This window comes from Cicer arietinum, chromosome 4 (assembly GCF_000331145.2).
Source record: "Cicer arietinum cultivar CDC Frontier isolate Library 1 chromosome 4, Cicar.CDCFrontier_v2.0, whole genome shotgun sequence".
Lineage (NCBI taxonomy): Eukaryota > Viridiplantae > Streptophyta > Magnoliopsida > Fabales > Fabaceae > Cicer > Cicer arietinum.
Window position 1 is genome coordinate 51,696,461 of NC_021163.2, and position 18,930 is coordinate 51,715,390.

The 18,930-nt window shown below is 32.1% G+C and overlaps 2 protein-coding genes across 2 annotated transcripts; one reads left to right on the top strand and one right to left on the bottom strand.

Annotated features, from left to right (window-relative positions):
• Nucleotides 1–4,006: 4,006 nt before the first annotated feature.
• Nucleotides 4,007–5,839, top strand: LOC101515665 (uncharacterized). Its single transcript, XM_004498038.4, has one exon. It carries the CDS (start codon nt 4,438–4,440, stop codon nt 5,707–5,709), a length of 1,272 nt encoding a protein of 423 aa, XP_004498095.1. The 5' UTR covers nt 4,007–4,437; the 3' UTR covers nt 5,710–5,839.
• Nucleotides 5,840–6,260: 421 nt separating this feature from the next.
• LOC101488420 (pentatricopeptide repeat-containing protein At5g16860) lies at nt 6,261–10,181 on the bottom strand. The gene is made up of 2 exons (XM_004498039.4): nt 7,116–10,181; nt 6,261–6,885 (listed from the first exon to the last, which is right to left on the bottom strand). The coding sequence occupies exon 1, from the start codon at nt 10,007–10,009 to the stop codon at nt 7,442–7,444; it is 2,568 nt and encodes an 855-aa protein (XP_004498096.1). The 5' UTR covers nt 10,010–10,181; the 3' UTR covers nt 6,261–6,885; nt 7,116–7,441.
• Nucleotides 10,182–18,930: the final 8,749 nt, after the last annotated feature.

The window sequence follows — 18,930 nt, forward strand, 5'->3', positions numbered from 1 at the left end:
TTTTATTGAAGATGACAATGAATTTTATGGGTTTTGTTTGAAAATTTTGATGATTTTTTTGAATTTTTGTAAAAAAAGGACAACATTGTTGACATTTTAAAACATAAAATATCAAATTGTCACTTAAAATTAAAATAAAGGAGTAATTCGGAAAAAAAAAAAGATAAAAGACTAAAACGTTAACTGAAATTAAGTTAAGGGACCGCAAATGTAATTTAGCATATAGATTATTATCTTACAATGATCCTTGTATAAAGCAATGTGAACTAAAAGTTCAAAGTATAATTCATTTGCAAAGTTAAGCAAGAGTAATATCAGCTTCCAATGCTCCTATCAAAATAGATGTTAGTGTTGGACAATATTGCAAATGAGTCTCAATTGCATTTGAAGTGTGGGAAATTTGTCGATTCCAAAGATAAAAAAATCATCAAACAAGAAAATAAGCTAACATAAAAAAGGTGGCCCAAGTGAGGATATGAAAATTCCAAAAGAGTAAATTTGATCTAATTGATTTTCAATATTAGAAGAACTGATCAAATATCTGAAACTTGTGAAGATAGAGAGATCTCAATAAATTATGTCATGAATCGAATATGATGGAACCGAAAGGAAGTCAACAATGACAATGTTTGCATATAATATAGTGCTATATGTGATCAATGATAATGATGATCCTGAACTACAGCCTATTATAGATTATAGACAAAGAAGCAATTGAAGTTAAATTAAGCTTGATTCATAAAATAGAAGGCTTTTGGAATGGTTGTCTGCACATATGAAGATGTGAAACTAATTAGTTATGGTTGAATTTCCACGCAATAAGAACATGAGAATGAAGAAATACATATTCACCTGAAGTGAATTTAAGAATCTTTTCGTACTTGATTAAAGTTAGTAGCCATGAAAGACTCAATTTATATGAAGAGTGAATTACAATGTATTTGTATGGTTCACTTTATAGTGATGGTTATACACAACTCCTTAAATGATTTAATTTTCGTGAGACATACAATTCAAACTATTGAAGAGATGACTAAATCAAAATGAGTAATCTCTTTATTTTCTCAAACAATCTAGATCAATATTATGTAATATTATTGTGTGAATACTTGCTTAATGAGAGTATGAAAATGACATCATATGTCTAAGTATTTTGAAGAAAATATTTGTTTGAGATTACAAAATGATTATTTGATGAATATTTTTGTAAACTATGAAGTTTATATAGCAAATGCTCTAAAATGGTTATATGTGAACAAATCAATTTAATTGTTCACTTTGAATATTTTAAGGTCGTCAATTATGGACAAGTGTCTTTTTAGAACTCGAAAAAATGATAATTTCTACTTAGTCCTGAAGTACCATATATTAGTGCAATCAAATAATAATGTATATTGCTAATTATTTGTGGTTAAATATTATTTGTTGTTAATCTATCAAATAAATATATTATGCACTCTTTTTTTTCTTCACCATGATTTTGCCCCATTGAATTTTTCCTAGTAAGGTTTTTAAAGAGACGGTTTTCACATAAAAATATGTTGTACTATTTTTCCTTTCCTAGATTTTTTTTTTCACTAATTTTCTTTCTTATAATAAGGTTTTAATAAGACATATTCTCGATGGACCTTCAAAAGAAGTGTTATGAATATTAGGTCCACTAGGCCCATTAGTAAATGTCCATTTAGTTGTACCTATAAATAGGAATATATTGTAACAAAAACTACGTAATAAAAGAATAATACTATTACATCTCTCTTCTTAATGATAATAAGAAAACAAATAATAGTTGATGATAAATTAGTTAATTATCATTGAATATTTAAATAATATTAGTTTAATAATTATCTAGATTAAAAGTGGTAAAATCATTAGATGATTAATTAATAAAAATTAGTTATTGGTAGCAAGTTCTAACTTCACCCCTAAAGATTAGACTCTTTGAAGTTTCAACTACATTAATGATTTTTTACTAGCATATCCCTAATTAATTGACATATTTTTCTGCAATAACTATAAATACTATAATAGAAACATTAGTTAATTACCTCTCTTCATGGGTAGACTTATAAAACCAATTTCAATTTTTAACAAATTTAATACAAATACTCACTTTCTTAATTATCGTGACAAAAATAGTAGTAGTAGTTAATTAATTATTTAGTAATTAATAATAAATTAGAAAATGATAAGACGATACACATTAATACCTCCTAAGCTTCTTTTGAAAGGAGTATCCCATTATATTTGCAAAAACCTTGATTTTGTAATTGCCTAACAGTGATTGTTGTTCTAAAAAATCTGAATGAACTAAAACAAGAACCTTGAGACAACTAGATTCAAGAATTTGATTATATTAAGCTAGATACGATACGTTGAGTAAAACTATCCTCAAGAAATTAACTGACTATATGTACTAAGCAAGAAACTTATAAGACTAGAGTATAGTCGGTTGGACATAAGTATACTAGTCTAGTGGTAAGAATACAATAGTTTGATTTATTGGAAAAATCCTTCAAGTTTAAAAATGAAAATAACATTAGGGTTCAATATAAAAATCAAAATAACATTAGGGTTAAGTAAGTCTTAGTTTACTTTAAAATTACAACATTTCTTTTTTAATCCTTACAAAATAACAATACATCTTTAAAATCTTTAAGTCCTTACAAAATAATTTCGCAAACAATTTTAGTTTCTATTGTTAAGTTATCATATATTTTTTAATGATTTTTTGTAGACGTGTTTATAACGTTATAAAAAATTCTTTTTTAAAAAACAATTTCAAAATTTGATTTTTAAATTTATATTTTTATTACTTTTTTCTTAAATTTTTTATATTTAAAAATTAATATTTAATTCATCTCAAATTAACACATTCTAAATTTTTATAGAAATAATTTTTATAATGTTCTACACATGTTAAAGGTAATTAATGTAATTTTACACTTTGTCTCTATAAAAATTCTTCCTTCTCGTTCTCTTAAATAGAAATGATATTTTAAGAATAAATAAATTGTGATTAAAATATTCTAAAATATATGTTATATTATTTTATTTTTATAAAATGTTATTAAAATATTATACAATTATGTTTCATAATATTTTATTTAAAACTTTCTTGTGTACATAGTGTTGCGAATTCTTTTTTCGAAAGAGACTCTCTTAAAACACCTTAATAAGCATTATACCTTATAGACACATTCATTATAGAGTGAAGATTATTACTCTTTAGAGAGAACGGTGGCGGCTAAGAAAGTACCCTCCCTTCAATAAAATAAATATTATTAAAAAATAATAATATAAAGTAGTTAATTTCGCATGTTTAGGATTTAAAAAAATAATTTTTATAAAAATTTATTTAAAAATAATATCAATTTTTTAGATTCATTTGTTAATAATTAAAAAAAGTGCTTTTAACATTCAATAATTTAGATATTCATAATTAAAGATTTTAATATGATAAAAATCATATTATTTTTAAAAATGTATCTTTTAAAAATAATTTTTATGAAAAGTTTCTCAAAATAGTTTTTCATTCTAATCATTTTTTGACATTTCTTTATCTAATTTTTTTTTTATAGAAAATAGATAAAATACTTAAATTATATTTTAAAATAAACTATTTAAATCAATTTTTTATTTAATATTTTAATTTTAATTTTAATTTTTTGTAAAATATTATAACAAACAGGTAAAAGACTATAAAAATCATTTTTTAAAAGTTTTTAAACAAAACTATCTATTTAGTAATTTACGTAGGATTAGAGATAATAGTAAATCACGTGATTATATATATGAATTGGGGAATCAAAGTCCACGCGTGTGTGTATTCTCTAAAAGTCATATATTTCCCACCTATAACAGTGACACTTGATTCATTATGGATTTAGTAGTAAAATAAAACTCTCAACCTAAAGCATCTTTGCCCTGTTTATCTTAGTTTGAACAAAAGCATGACATGCAACGTGACTACAAAAATAAAAAATCAGTGTAAAAAAAAAAAACATAAATATGAGCCACATGTTACAACTACTGAATCTTATCATCATTTAGTAGTTCGACAAACTGGGTAACGTCTCAGTCGACTCTCCATCTCTCTATTATGGACTGTTTCCGTCACCCATCTCTTTCACTGCCACCTCATTACGTAGTCAAGTTCTCAACAACAACACAGCACCACATTTTGTTTCTCATTAATAAATTATAGTAATTTGGCTAGAGCTGTCGAGGAAGCGGTAAGCAAGTCCAAGATTCAATCTCTACAACTAACATTTTTCACTCTTTTGTTGGTGTAATATTAAGTAAAACGATTTATGATAACATAGCTTGTAACTACTAACATTAGTCTATAAAACAAAATTCTTGTAACTCTAACCTTATCCATAACCTTCACTTTACCACACATACACACCAAATTAAGCAACAAAACAATCCATTATGTCGAATTCTTCTTGCTCAAGTTCAAGCGAATATCTCCAAACCCTCTTAACCTCAGCTAAACCTTTCCTCCGTAACGAACTAAACACCATTGACAAAAACCTCCCTTCCTTAATCACCATCCTTCATTCACACGGTGCATCAGAATGTTGGCACAAACACGGTACTTTCCTCGAACACCTTACCGACATTTTCCGAATCCTCCACCTTTGGAAATGCCAACACTTTGTTTCACTCTTTGGTCTCTTCCACTCAGCTTACTCCAATTCCTACGTTAACCTCGCCATCTTCGATCCTTCAACTTCTCGCGATCTTGTTTGCAAACACGTTGGCGTAGAAGCCGAACGTTTGATTCATTTGTTCTGTGTTGTTCCTAGACAAACTCTTATTCATGATGATCTTCTTTTTCATTACACTGATTCAGAGCTTTTGAATGATCTTAAGGAATCAGAGATTTCTCTTAGGGATGCAAAGGAGAAGGGTGTTTTTGATGGGGGAGAAAAATGGAGGAAGAAATTGCAGGGTCTTGTTCCGGTGAATGGTGTAAATGTGAAGCATATTAGAACGGGTGAAGATTTGAATGTTTCTAGAAGAGTTGTTGCTGTTTTTGTTATGATGACAATGGCTGATTTTAGTGACCAACTTTTCGGTTTTCAAGATATGTTGTTTGCGAATTTTGATGGTAAGCTTGAGTTTAAAGGGAACAATTTTGGAACTCTTTGGCCTGGGAATGGTGAACCTGGTTTATGGTTGAATTCGATTTCGAGAATGGGATCACTTTACAATTTGATTTTGAGAGAGGAAGAGATTTTTATAGAAGAGAAGAAGAAAAGGGGTGCTATGGTTGGTGTTGATTGTGAGAGAGATGAAGATATTGAGTTAGTTGTGCCACCAGTTTTTGATAAATGCACAAAGGTTTTGGATGCAAGGGATCAAATAGTTGCAAGGGATTTGTATTGGGAAGGTGTGAATTGTGAAGAGGGGTTGGAGAAGAGTGAGGAGTTGTTGGTGAAGAGTATTGAGAAGAATCCATTTGTGGGAGAGCCTTATGTTGTGTTGAGTCAAGTTTATTTGACTAAAGGAAGATTTGAAGAGGCCGAGAGAGAAGCTGAGAGAGGGTTGGGTCTTTTGCTTGAATGGGGGTGTCATTGGGATAAAAGGGTTTCTTGGGAAGGGTGGATTTCTTGGAGTAGGGTTTTGTTGATGAAGGCTAAAGAGAAATCTTGGCCTAATACTTCATGGGGTATCCTCAATTTGGGGCTTGTAAAGTAAGGTTGCTTGAGTTTATATGTGTGGCTTAACATATCAAAATAATTATAGGTTAGAGTTAGTATAAAGTTTGGTGTTTATAATAAGTGAAATAAATGAATGGAGTTGAAAATACAATACTTATTTTTCTTTCTGTTTGTGTTCTAAGTCACAGGCAAAACTTATTGTGGACGAATAGATGTCATGACCACTCTAAAATTTTCTTATTTTTGATAAATAGATATACACATTATAAGATTTATGTATTTGTATATAGCATCATTTTCGAACATTATGTACCAATTTAGTGTAAAAGAAAAGAAAACATATGTCCTATATGAAGCATGAAATTGCAAAAAATTATTAACACTTAAATAGTTTGACATTAAGCTATCGTGTATGTGTGTGTGTATAATGATAGTGACATTATTGGATATTCACAAGCTTGAGATTTCTCCGTTGTGTGATAATATTTTGCTCTTTGAAGTTTCTATATGTCAAACAAATGCTGCATTCAAAAAGATTTTCACCAATACTCTAGTCTAGTTTAAGTCAAATTACCCGCCACAAACTTACTACTCTGGTCTTCAAAATTCAATCCTAAAACCAATTTTATACCCACTTTCAAAACCATCTATTTGTTCGTTTGTTCATTCATTCGTAGTGGTGGCTTAAGGATCGTTTATTAACAAAATAGAGTACATAAAAATTTATACCAAAAGAAAAATTACACACGAAACTCACTGACACATACACACAACAAAGAGAATACATGAAACGATTTTCCCACAAATACTATTTCAATCAACTCGATTTTGATACGAACATTTGTATACAAGGATATGTCTTTTATATGTTTATTACAAGTTACAACTCTTAATTTTTAAGCATAAGTTCTTAATTGTTTGACAAAAACTGAAACTGTGGTACAGTTGTATAGAGTGGTGCTTCCATGCTATCCAATTGCATGATGTCTACAATTTCTTTATGTTGAAGACTAGTGTTGAAAGAAACGCCAAAATGTGTCTCAATTCTTCTAGGTGGTTCTTTCTATATATATGTATATTTTAGTTCTAAGCTTAATTTAATTACTTCCAACACAAATTCACAAATTACTGCAGTTGTTAAGTTCTTGCGAGTTTAAAACAGCACATTTCTTCAAGTGTGAACTTGCATATGGGGCGCTTCAGCCTTCAGGTCCTGCACATGATAATTTGAATTTGAGGGTAAGACCCCGATTAGTCCACAGTTGTACATAGGCATTTGGTCTGGATTTAATTCATACTCCAATCGTAGTAAGAAATGCAGTACAAATTGTTTATGAAGTTTAAATTGGAAAATGTAAAATAAAAATGGAATGTCCTTTAGCTAAATGATCTTGCAAGTTGCGACCAATCTTATTTTTTTTAACACATGAGCCTACGAGGTACCTGAATCTCCAGTCCCTCAAGTAGATAAGTTAGTCCTTGAACAGCACCAAGCATGTAAATTATAGTATTCAAATTCCTCAATTGCAGTAGACTTCCGTGTGAGTATGAAACAAATATATGTCAGCAAAGTCACCAACAGATTGCGTTCAACAAAATTAGGTATGTTCAATGGAATAAATTATTTGCTATCAGCAGATTCCCATGAAACAAGAATATTGGTGGATAAAGTTTGTTCAGACAAGAAACAAACACTGTTTTCAGACAACAGAACCACTACGATGGATTGGAGCTTTCAACCCGTCAAATGTTATGGTCTGATTCCATTTTCACCAGTACCCTTTGCACGAGCAGGATCCGTTTTTGAAATGATGGAAGCGACTTGAGTCTCTTAGTATGATCTCATGTTCAACAATCATGGATATGTAGGTTATGGCACTATGGCAATCACCGCAAACGCGTAAATTCTTGGTGATTCGAATAGGTGCACCTGGGGGTAGTGTTAGGATGGCATAGGCAAGAGCCAATTTCTCACTATGTTCAAAAAGCAGGTCACCTTTTTCTTCATCATCCACATCATGAAGAGCAAAGCTCGTCTGTGGAACATACCCAATGGCCTTAATGCGCTGAATCAAGTCTGCAAGTGTTTCATAAATCTTCTGAGATTGCAAGTGAGTTCTGTCTCCAACATAGAAGGTTTCCATGCCTTTCCTTCCTTGGACCCAGCTGCAACCAGGTCTTTTCTTGATTCCGGTACGTTTCATCAAATATCTAATCCTAGACACATCTTTCCAGCGTCTGGCATTAGCGTATATGTTCGAAAGCAATGTATATGACCCATCATTCTCGGCCTCCAATTCTAACAATTTTTTCGTCGCGAATTCCCCAAGTTCTACATTTGAGTGTATCCTACAAGCACTAAGCAAGGCCACCCACACTACTGGTGTTGGTTCCATTGGCATATCATTAATGAGTTTCATAGCTTCATCTAGACGACCAGCACGACCCAAAAGATCGACCATACAAGCGTAGTGCTCTGCTCCAGGATCAACCCCAAAATCCTTGCTCATTCTATAAAACAAATTGATTCCACGATCCGTCATTCCCGAATGACTACAAGCGTAAAGCACAACTAGAAAGGTTATGCCATCAGGTACTAGACCCACTTCCCTCATCTCATTAAAAACACGGAGAGCATCGTCCCCTCGTCCATGCAAGCCATACCCCGTGAGCAACGAGGTCCATGAGACAGCATTTCTATTCGACATGTAGTCAAAAACAACTTGAGCAGTATCTATATCTCCAGATTTCGAATACATGTCTATGAGACAATTAGCCACAAACAGAACATCCGAATTAATACGACTTCTTCGCAACATGTAACCATGAATTTGCCTACCAAACCTCAAGGCCGCCAAACGAGCACAAGCCATGAGCGCACAAGATAAAGTAAAATCATTAGGAATTATGCAGTTATCAGTTTTAAACATTTCAGAGAAAAGTTGCAGAGCATGATTGGCATCACCATGCTGAGCATACCCTCCAATCATCACAGTCCAAGTCACTACATCCCTATGTTTAGGAGATATGGAATCAAACATAGCACGAGCCACTTCTAAACTTTGACATTTAGCATACATATCAATTAAACCATTAATCACCGTCAAATCATCATCATAATCATCATCATTTATATTAAGAATAAATTTAATTGCATAACAATGAGTTTCTCTCCCATGAAGCAATGCTCCAACAGACGCACAAGCAGAAAGCAACGACAGGAGAGTAACAACATTCGGACGACAACCACAATCACACATTTGCCTAAACACATCCATTGCTTCACAACCATACCCTCTTTGAGCATACCCAGCAACAACAGAACTCCAAGTAACAACATCCAACTCAATTTTCTCCTCCCTCATTTTCCCAAACAAGGAAACAGCATCCTCAAATCTTCCATTTTGTGAATACCCAGTAACCATAGCATTCCAAGAAACAACATCCTTAAACCCCATCCTCTCAAAAACCTTACTAGCATCCTCCATCTTCCCACACTTAGCATACATATCAACCAAAGCATTCCCAACAAAAACATCGTCAACCAACCCAGTTCTAATACCAAAACCATGAACCTGTTTCCCATGAAACCCTAATCTAAGATAACCACAAACCGGAAGCACATTAACAACACTAACAGCATCCGGCCTCATCCCACACCCCACCGTCATTTCACGAAAAAGCGAAACAGCAATCTCCTGAACACAACAACGCGAATAAGCCGACACAATCGAATTCCACGACACCAAATCACAAACCCCTCGTTGACACATTTCATCAAACACCTTACGCGCATGCACAATCGCATTACATTTACCATACATCGAAACAACAGCATTACAAACAAACACATTGTTATCAAAACCGGACCTAAAAACCGAAGCGTGAATCGACGCGCCGAGGTTAAAAGACAAAACATCGCCGCAGGCTTTGAAAACGAAAGGAAAAGTATAATGATCAGGTGACCAGTGAAGTGTTTTCATACGACAGTAAAGATGCAAAACGACGTGAGGGGAATTGAAGTGAAGTGATTGTCGTATAAGTTGGTTCCACCAAAAAACGGACGAGGGAGATGGGTGAAGGGTTTGAAGAAGTGAAAGTGCATTTGGGATGGAATTGGTGGAAATGTAAGAGGAAATGAGGTTGGTGATTTTTGTGTAGTTGGTGATGTGGCCGTTTACGATTGTTTGTTGGTGAAGTAGTTTTGCGTGGAGTGAGGGTTTGCATTGTTGTTGTTGTTGTTTTGAGATTGTGGAAGTGGCGGAAGAACGATAGAAGAGATTATGGGAATTGATAAGGAGTGGTTTAGAGTTGAATGGAACGAAGCGTATGAGCATGCTAACTCAGAAATTCAAATGTTGCTTGAAGCGCCCGCGAAGCATTCAATTACACTATAGAACAAGCAGGGTTGCGCGGGCTCATAAAAATTGTGCATTTCTTTTTCTTGAAAACTGTGCATTTCATTTTATGAAGGTATAATTATTATTTGTGGAATCCTTAACATTGTATTATTATATTGTTCTAGCTTTGATTTATTATGGGTTTTTGAAAAACAATTAAATCAAAATCATCAATGTAATCAAAAGCTTGATAGGATTAATATATTTATTATAAAAAAATTGAGGTGTCATAATATAAACAAATGTGCATTAATCAAGAAAAAAACATGTGTTGCTTTTTGCTTTGTGGTGATAACTGATAACAATCACATCCATTATAAAACGACATCTAAACTACAAAGATTCATGTGATGGTGTGGTTCCATTTGATTATGGATGAAACCAATTATTTTAATTTAATTTATGTGTGGTGAGTTTAATTTACGTTTCATGAGTTTTTCTTCCTCTTTCGCTTTCTCTTTGATTTCTTTCGAAACAAATTTAATGGTTTTTCTATTTTTTTTAATTTTAAAAATTGTTTTTCATTTACATTAATATAAATATAGGTAAATGGTAAAAAAAATATTATTTCACCTCACCAAAAGTTTTATAATATGTGAGTGTCAGATCAACTTTTAAAAAGACCAAAATTCATCAAGGGACCAAAAAAGGAAGAATATCAAGTTACATGGGTGTAATCTAAAAAAATATTTTACAGGAACTAAAACTATATTTCTCCTATATTACAGGGAACTAAAATATTTTATATGAGAATTTGTTGTTAATTTAATTGATTTAAGTGTTTTGGTGTGTTTGTGGATGTATTTTAAGTATTACATGATATGTTGTGCTATAATTTTATAATTTCTGAGATGTTCAAATATTTAAATTTAAGACTTAATTGCAGTTTTGACTCTCTATTTCAAAATCCAAGTGTTTTGACCCATTCATCCAGTTTTTTGAAGTACAAAATGCTAATGCGAGATATTTAAAACAATGTTACATATGATATGATGATGTCAAATGATTAATACCCATAAAATTGTAATAAAATCCTTTAAAAATTTCGATTTCAACTTAGAAATTTTTCATTGTTGTAATTTAATTAATAATGTATATCATTAATGTATCTAAATTTTTTTATATTCATTGGATCATATGCCACTTCATTTGAAATATATCACATCACTGTTTTTAAGTTAAAATACTCGAGGGAGGGACCAAAACTATTGAATTTTAAAATAAAAAGACCAATTTTACAAATCTGTGAAAATAGAGGAATTAAAACTGTAACTAAACCTAAATTTAATTACAATTTTTTTAAAATAAAAAATATTTTTTCATTATTGCAAACCCAACCCATTCATAATAAAGTTGGTTTGGTTTGAGTTTGATGTAAAAATCACAAGTTGATAACTCAATCCAACCTAGCCCATTCATAATCGGGTTGGTTTGATTTGAGTTTGATGTAAGGTTGATAACTCAACTCAAATAAAATTGATCGGTTTGAATATCAAGTTTGACCAAAAACAATCCAACACAATCCATGGCATACCCCTACTCAAAAGCTCATAATTTTTTCGGTCAAATTTACCCCTTATAGATTCACCTTTCCGAACGAGATTTGTCTAGATTCACAAATCCGGACATGCTCGTTATACTTCTTCAGACCATTCTTCTCCCCCATTTCTTCTTTCTCATTTGTTACTCAAAAAACTCAAAACACCCCCAAAACTCTGCAACCTTCTTTGATCCTATTCAAAACCTCACAACTACATCATATTTCCTAAGGTAACATTGCATTTTCATCTATTTAATTTTTCTCCGTTAATTTTGTAAATGTAATTGTTCTAATTATGTTTTCATTGTTACTATGCGAAGATTGTCTGGATCACATGATCAGGATGATATTTTGTGTGTGTTTGGATCAGTTAATCTAAATGATATTATGTGTGTGTTTGGATTAGTTGATCTAAAAATGTGTTTTTTCTTTTTTGGTGTGTTCGGATCAATTGGTATGTGCATTTATGTAGTTATGTAGTGTTTGAATCAGCTGACTTGGATGTGTATTTTTATTATATTTTTAAATTTATGTTTATGTTTGTTTCAATTATAAAGAGGAGTCGTGAGCGACAGCATATTAGAATTGACAGGGTCACAATTACTGCATCAACTCGTAGATAACGTGGAGAAAAAAAAGACGAAATGATATAGACAAGAGTTCACAAAGACAAAGTGAAGATGTGTCGGCTAAATTTAGATGTATAGGTTGAGGTGCACCATCGCCGCCACCTAGTGCACTGGTATTCAGAGGCCCTTAGAATATATCACTTCTAAGGTCATTCAAGGATCATGTGGTGTCTCAGATATACGTTATATATACGTTAGACATGTAAATATTAATTTACATTAGTTTATTATTTTTATATTTACATTAGTTTACATTACTATTTTTAATTTTTCATTAGTTTACATTACTATTTTTAATTTTTTCATTAGTTTAATATATTTTAGGTGTGGTTCATATACATCAAATAACTATTTATATATTCGTAAGGCTAATATTGTTAGTCCGGATACCATGTCTCGGGTTCAAACCCAAGATCTCACAGTTGTGTGAATTTTCTTTTACCATTTCACCTAAAAAAAAAAATCTATTTACATAAATTTTTTCCCCAGTTTTGTGAGACATTGAAGTGCATAAACTACATGTGAAAGATCTCATCACTACGAGCCACGAATGAAGCATGGTTTCTTGATGCATTTCGAATGACTGGGTTGTCAAAGGTTGCTTAGACCATCTATGGGAATATTGATCCAACTCTGCTTTCAGCATTTTCAAAGAGGTGGCATGTATAGACCAATAGCTTCCATTTCCCTTTTGGCGAGATGAAGATTACTTTGGACGATGTATCATGTCTATTGCATTTGCCTATCCATGGCCATCTGTTGGATTATTCTTCTTTGAGAAAAGGTGAAGCTTCTAAGATGTTAGTAGACCTCATTGGAGCAGACACTCATGAAGTTGCCGACTAGTGCTATAGTACTAGAGATGCTTATGTGCGGTTCACTTGGCTTGGTGATCAGTATTAGAAGCAATTGAACTTAGCACAATAGTTTGAGGATGAGGAGCGTAGATAAGTTCATAGGAAAAATGCGCTCAAAGCGTATTTCCTCTATTTGGTGGGCCCCATGATATTTACTGATAAAAGTGTCACATATTTTGATGTGGTCTACTTGAGGTGTAAAATACTTATGTTTTTAATGAAGATAAAGACCAAGGAAAGGGATCAAGTTGCAAGCTCAAAAAGAAGTCAACAATCAAGTATGCTAGAAGTCTTATAATGTAAGGTATATGATGCAATCTAATATTAATATATTTCAAATGCACATGACAACCTTTCATTTTAGCATATGCATCAAAAGAATTTTCAAAGTGTCAAAATGCATGAACGATGTTTGAAAATCAAGTTTTTGACAAAAATGATTGTTGTATTCGAATACAACATGTTGTAGCCGAATACAGACTCAAGTCAGTAGCTAAAATTGAATATATGTATTCGACTATGAGATATTGTATTTGAATACAATTGCTAAGTCAGTAGCTAAAGCTGGACTTTTGTATTCGACTACGCGACAATGTATTCGAATACAAGTGCTAAGTCAGTAGCTAAAGCTGCACATTTGTATTCGACTACAACACAATGTAGCCAAATACAAAACCAAGTCAGTGGAAAAATTCACTCATCTGTATTCGAATACAAGAATGTGTATTCGAATACAAGATTCAAAATTGAAATAAAACTGAACGTTACAAAAAGGTGTATTCGACTACATTCCTACTGTAGCTGAATACAATTGCGAAACAATGCAATTTTTCAGTTCAGATTCAACCTGAATCATTGCATATATCCATCAAACCTCTAGGAACGATTGCCACTGATATGAAGTGATGTCTATAGAGTATAAATACTTCATAGCCTCAGACTTAACAAATTACTCTTTTTCAATATCTTAACATCAATCTTAGAACAACTTTGAACAAATTTTCTGAAATGTTTTGATTTATTCAAAGTCTCACTTTCATATTTCAAGTACATATTTTACATTGTCATATCATTGAGAAATGTTCTCTATTGTACTTGAAATTATATTAGATTGTTATCACTGTACTCAATTGTTATACACTCTTGATCTTATTCAAAGTCATTATTGTAAACCATTAAAGTTATTGTGTAAATTGAGAAAAGTAGTGTTCTTTCTTCAAGTATTGTAAATTAAGATAGTGGTGTGCTATCTTAGGGTGATTGTTAGGAGTTTCTTCAATGACGTTATAAAACTAAATGTCCATTAAACAAAAGAGTACCAAAGAAATTCTCTTTCAAGAAGAAATCAATGATGCTAACTTGGGATGATTCTGATGAATTAGAAATAGATGAACCTGAAGAAGCCAACCTATGTCTGATGGCAAACACTGAAGATGTAGAGGTAACAAATTATGAACCTTGTCTTTTATGTGAACAAATGGAAAAAGAATTTGATAACTTGCTAAATGATTTAAACTTTCTTATTCAAAAGTATAGTTTCTTTAAAGAAAAATTCCACAAGGAAAAAGAAGAGAAAGAGAAAACTTAGGCTATGAATGATAAACTTAAAGAGATCATTCAAAGTCTGAAAGAATCTCAACTCAGAGATTTTAGAACTCAAAGTCAAGAACATTATGCATCTCAAAAGGAGAACATTCTCTTAAAAGATGAAGTTGAACTTCTTAAAAATAATTTGTCAAATTTCATTGAAGCTACTGAAACCTTTCAAAAAATCATGGGATCTAAAGTAGGAATATTTGATAAAGCTGGTCTTGGTTTTGATAAAACTAAAAAAACCAAAATGTATGAAAACTTTTTTGTTCCTGAAAGGAAAGAAGGTAAATGCAAATTCAAATTTTCATATTGCAACAAGATTGAACATCTGAAATTTGCATGCTACTTTAAGAAAAGAGATGAAAAAAAAACAAAGAACAAAAAGATCTTTAGAAAAGAAGAACATTCAAGAGCAAACACAAAATTTTCTTAAAATCAGAAGAAAAAAAAGGAGAAGTTTTTTCCAGCAAATGTAACAAAAGGAAAATGTTCTGGAACTTTAACAAAACTAGTTTCAACTCAGCTATCTAAACCTTTTTCAAAAGATAAAATATGTGAAGCTTGTGCAAAGAGAATCCAATATAATCACTGTAAGAACAATCATGGAAGAATCAAATGTAGAAAAGTATTTATGTGCTGAAGCTATAAACACTTTTTGCTACATTTTGAATCGTGTTTCCGTTACAAAAATCATAATCAAAACATCTTATGAGATCTGGAAAAACAGTAAACCAAACATTTCATATTTTCACATCTTTGGTTGTTATTGCTATATCTTAAATAATAAAGATAACTTAGGAAAATTTGATGGAAAAATTGGACAAAGCTATATTTTTAGGATATTCAACACACTCTAAGGGATATCACATTTTTAATTTGAAAACCAAAACTGTTTAAATAAGTATGCACATATTATTTGACGATTTTGATGATCTTAATTTAACAAAGAAAGATGATGAAAAGGAAGAACAATCTGGATAGTCTCAGCAGATTGTTCCCCAGGAAAACGAGATTGACAAACGATATTTGTTTCAAACTCCTCCTAGAAGTTGGAAACTAATATGTGATCATCCTCATTATCAAATCATTGGAGATACAACTAATGACATTAGAACAAGAATGTCATTTAAAGATGATGCAAACATCAATATGGAAATGATATCTAAAATGGAACCCAAATCCATCAAAGAGGCAATAGTTGATCAATCTTGGATAGATGTGATGAAAGAATAACTTCTTCAAATTGAGAATAGTGAAGTCTGGACTCTTGTTCCAGATCCACTAGATCAAAGAATAATTGGAACACGATGGGTCTTCAGAAACAAGCTAGATGAAAAAGGAAAGGTTGTCAGAAACAAAGCAAGGTTAGTTGCTCAAGGTTATTATCAACAAGAAGGAATAAACTATGATGAAACCTTTGCTCCAGTTGCAAGGTTAGAAGCCATATGAATTCTTCTTGCATATGCATCTCATAAACATATCAAACTTTTTCAAATTTATGTTAAAAGTGTATTTTTAAATGAACAAGTTTATGTTTGTCAACTTCCTTGTATGGTTTAAAGCAAGCTCCTAGAGCTTGGTATGAAAGATTAAGTTTCTTCTTTTTTTTTTTTTTATCAAAAATGGATTTTCCCGAAAGAATATTGACACGACACTTTTTAAGAAAACAAATAAAAATGATCTACTCATTGTTCAAGTGTATGTTGATGATATTTTTTTGGATCAACCAATGAAAAAACGTGTGAGGATTTTCCAAATCTCATGCAAAGTGAATTTTAAATGAGCATGATGGGACAATTTAGATATTTTCTTGGTTTACAAACAAAGCAAGATAAAGATGGAATTTTCATATGTCAAGAAAAATATATCAAGGATCTTTTAACGAAATACAAAATGAGTGAAGCCAAAATTATGACTACTCTGATGCATCCATAATCCTCATTAGGTAAAGATGAAAATGGACAATCAATTTATAAAAAAGAAAATAGGGGTGATTGACTCATTACTATATTTAACTGCAAGTAGGCTTGACATTGTTTTTGCAGTATGATTATGTGCTAGGTTTCAATCATCACCAAAAGAATCTCACTTAATTGCTGTGGAAATAATTTTTCGTTATCTTATCGATACTACTGATCTTGGCCTTTGGTATAACAAAGGTTCTCATTTTGATTTTGTAGCTTATTGTGATGCCGATTATGTCGGTGATAAGATAAAAAAAAAAGCACCGGTGGTGCATGTTAGTTTCTAGGAGAAGCATTGATAAGCTGGTCATGTAGAAAGCAAAACACGATTGCCCTATCAATCACTAAAGTTGAATATGTCTCAGCAGCAAATTGTTGATCCAAAGTTTTATTGATCAAAAATAAACTTGAAGACTTTTCAGTAAGATATTCTCATATTCCAATCTATTGTGATAATACTAGTGTCATTAATTTGTCTAAGAACCTATTCAACATTCAAGGTCCAAACATATTGAAATAGAACACTATTTTATTAGGGATCATGTGAATAAAAAAGAAATTGAATTAGTCTTTGTTGATACAAAGACATCAACAAAGACTAAGTTAGTTGACATTTTTACTAAGCCTCTTATTGAAGAAAGCTTTAGTTTTATCAAAGAACGACTAAAAATCGTTAGAAATCCCGCTCAGAATTGTTAAAATTAAAACCAGAACATTCTAGTCATAACGAAGAACGTTCTCCGTTTTGAGCATGTTTGCCACAAATAGCTCAAGAACGATCTTCTTTTTTCATCATGAAAAATTTCAAAAACCAGCTTTTAAAACTGAAACGTCTGCTATTTTACTAAAGGTAATGACTACCCATGCTTGTCTTGCCACATCATTTTTACTTTCCTCCTTCCCAGTACACAACTGACCACTGCATCAACTCACATGCGTGGCATTCTCTCCACTCACAAATCAACTACAAAAACTCAAAACTGTTCATCTTTCTCTACTAAACAACAACTTCATCCTTTTTCTGAAATAGTTAATCTCCTTGTCCCCTTCATCCTCAACTCTCATTCTTTTTTTTTCAAAAATAGCTTGCACCAAAGAAGCAGCACACAAGAACCCTAGCTCGCCAACACCATCATCACCTCCTTCACCATCTCCAGCTCGACCACCATCACCTCCACCAAGACCAACACCTCCACATTCATCTTTAAAGAGAACATTATCTGACTACATGTCTTCGTCCTCAGAATCAAGCCCTCAGCCGATCACATTAGCGCCTCTTGCCATCATTCTCCCTCCATTGTATCAATGTCCTTTTCCTTCAGTCAGTCAAGCTCAATCCCATCTTCGTAAATCCCTCAACCCTAGTTCAAGAACTTCATCCTCCAAGAGAAGATAAATGCGAGTCCTGGCAGGTATTGGCCCTTCAAAATCCAAAAATATAGACACATCAATTTATACAATTTCTGATGATGAGTCTGAACCCTCACCACCACCACAGATTCCCAAATCAAAATCTGCTCCTACATCACAACCCTCCGTACCTTCAAAATCCCCAAAACTTCAAAAATCTATTTCCAAAGTGAGTTCACCCAAAACCATTCCTTCTAAAACTAAAACAACAATTCATAAGTCCAACTCGTCTTCAACACTTTCTCAGTTTCTAGCCTCTAAGAAATAAAAAACCCTAAAAAATTTAAAAAGAAAACTTCAAACCCAGAACGTTCTTCATCCAAACCCCCAACCCAAGAACGTTCTCCACTCAAAACTCCAAACCCAAAACCAACAAAAATTTCCAAACTAGCAACCGCAAAACCCTCAACCAAACGTTTTTCTTCCAAAATCTTTATTCCTCCCTTGATTCCTTCGAAACTTCAAAAACTCTATACTGAGAAATGGACTCAACGACCTATTGGCATTGGTCTGGTTTTTATCTTTGAAAACCTACAAATTGAAGGGATCTCCATTCAACATCACACTGATGCCCTTGGATGGACTGATTTTCTTAAAATATTCGACTGCTATTACCCTGATGTCACTCGAGAATTTTACTACAAAGCTGAAGCATTTGCAGATAAATCCCTCATTGTGTCAACACTAAAGGGTATTGAAATTCGTATGGATCCTTTAACTCTTGCTTAAATTCTTAAACTGCCATATGAAGGATCAACAATTTTTGAAAAAGACTAGTACTCAGCCTTAAACAGTACCAAAGAAGAAGTGTTTCAGGAGTTGTTTATTGATGGGTCTACAAATTTTTTCTCAACTAACCTAAAAC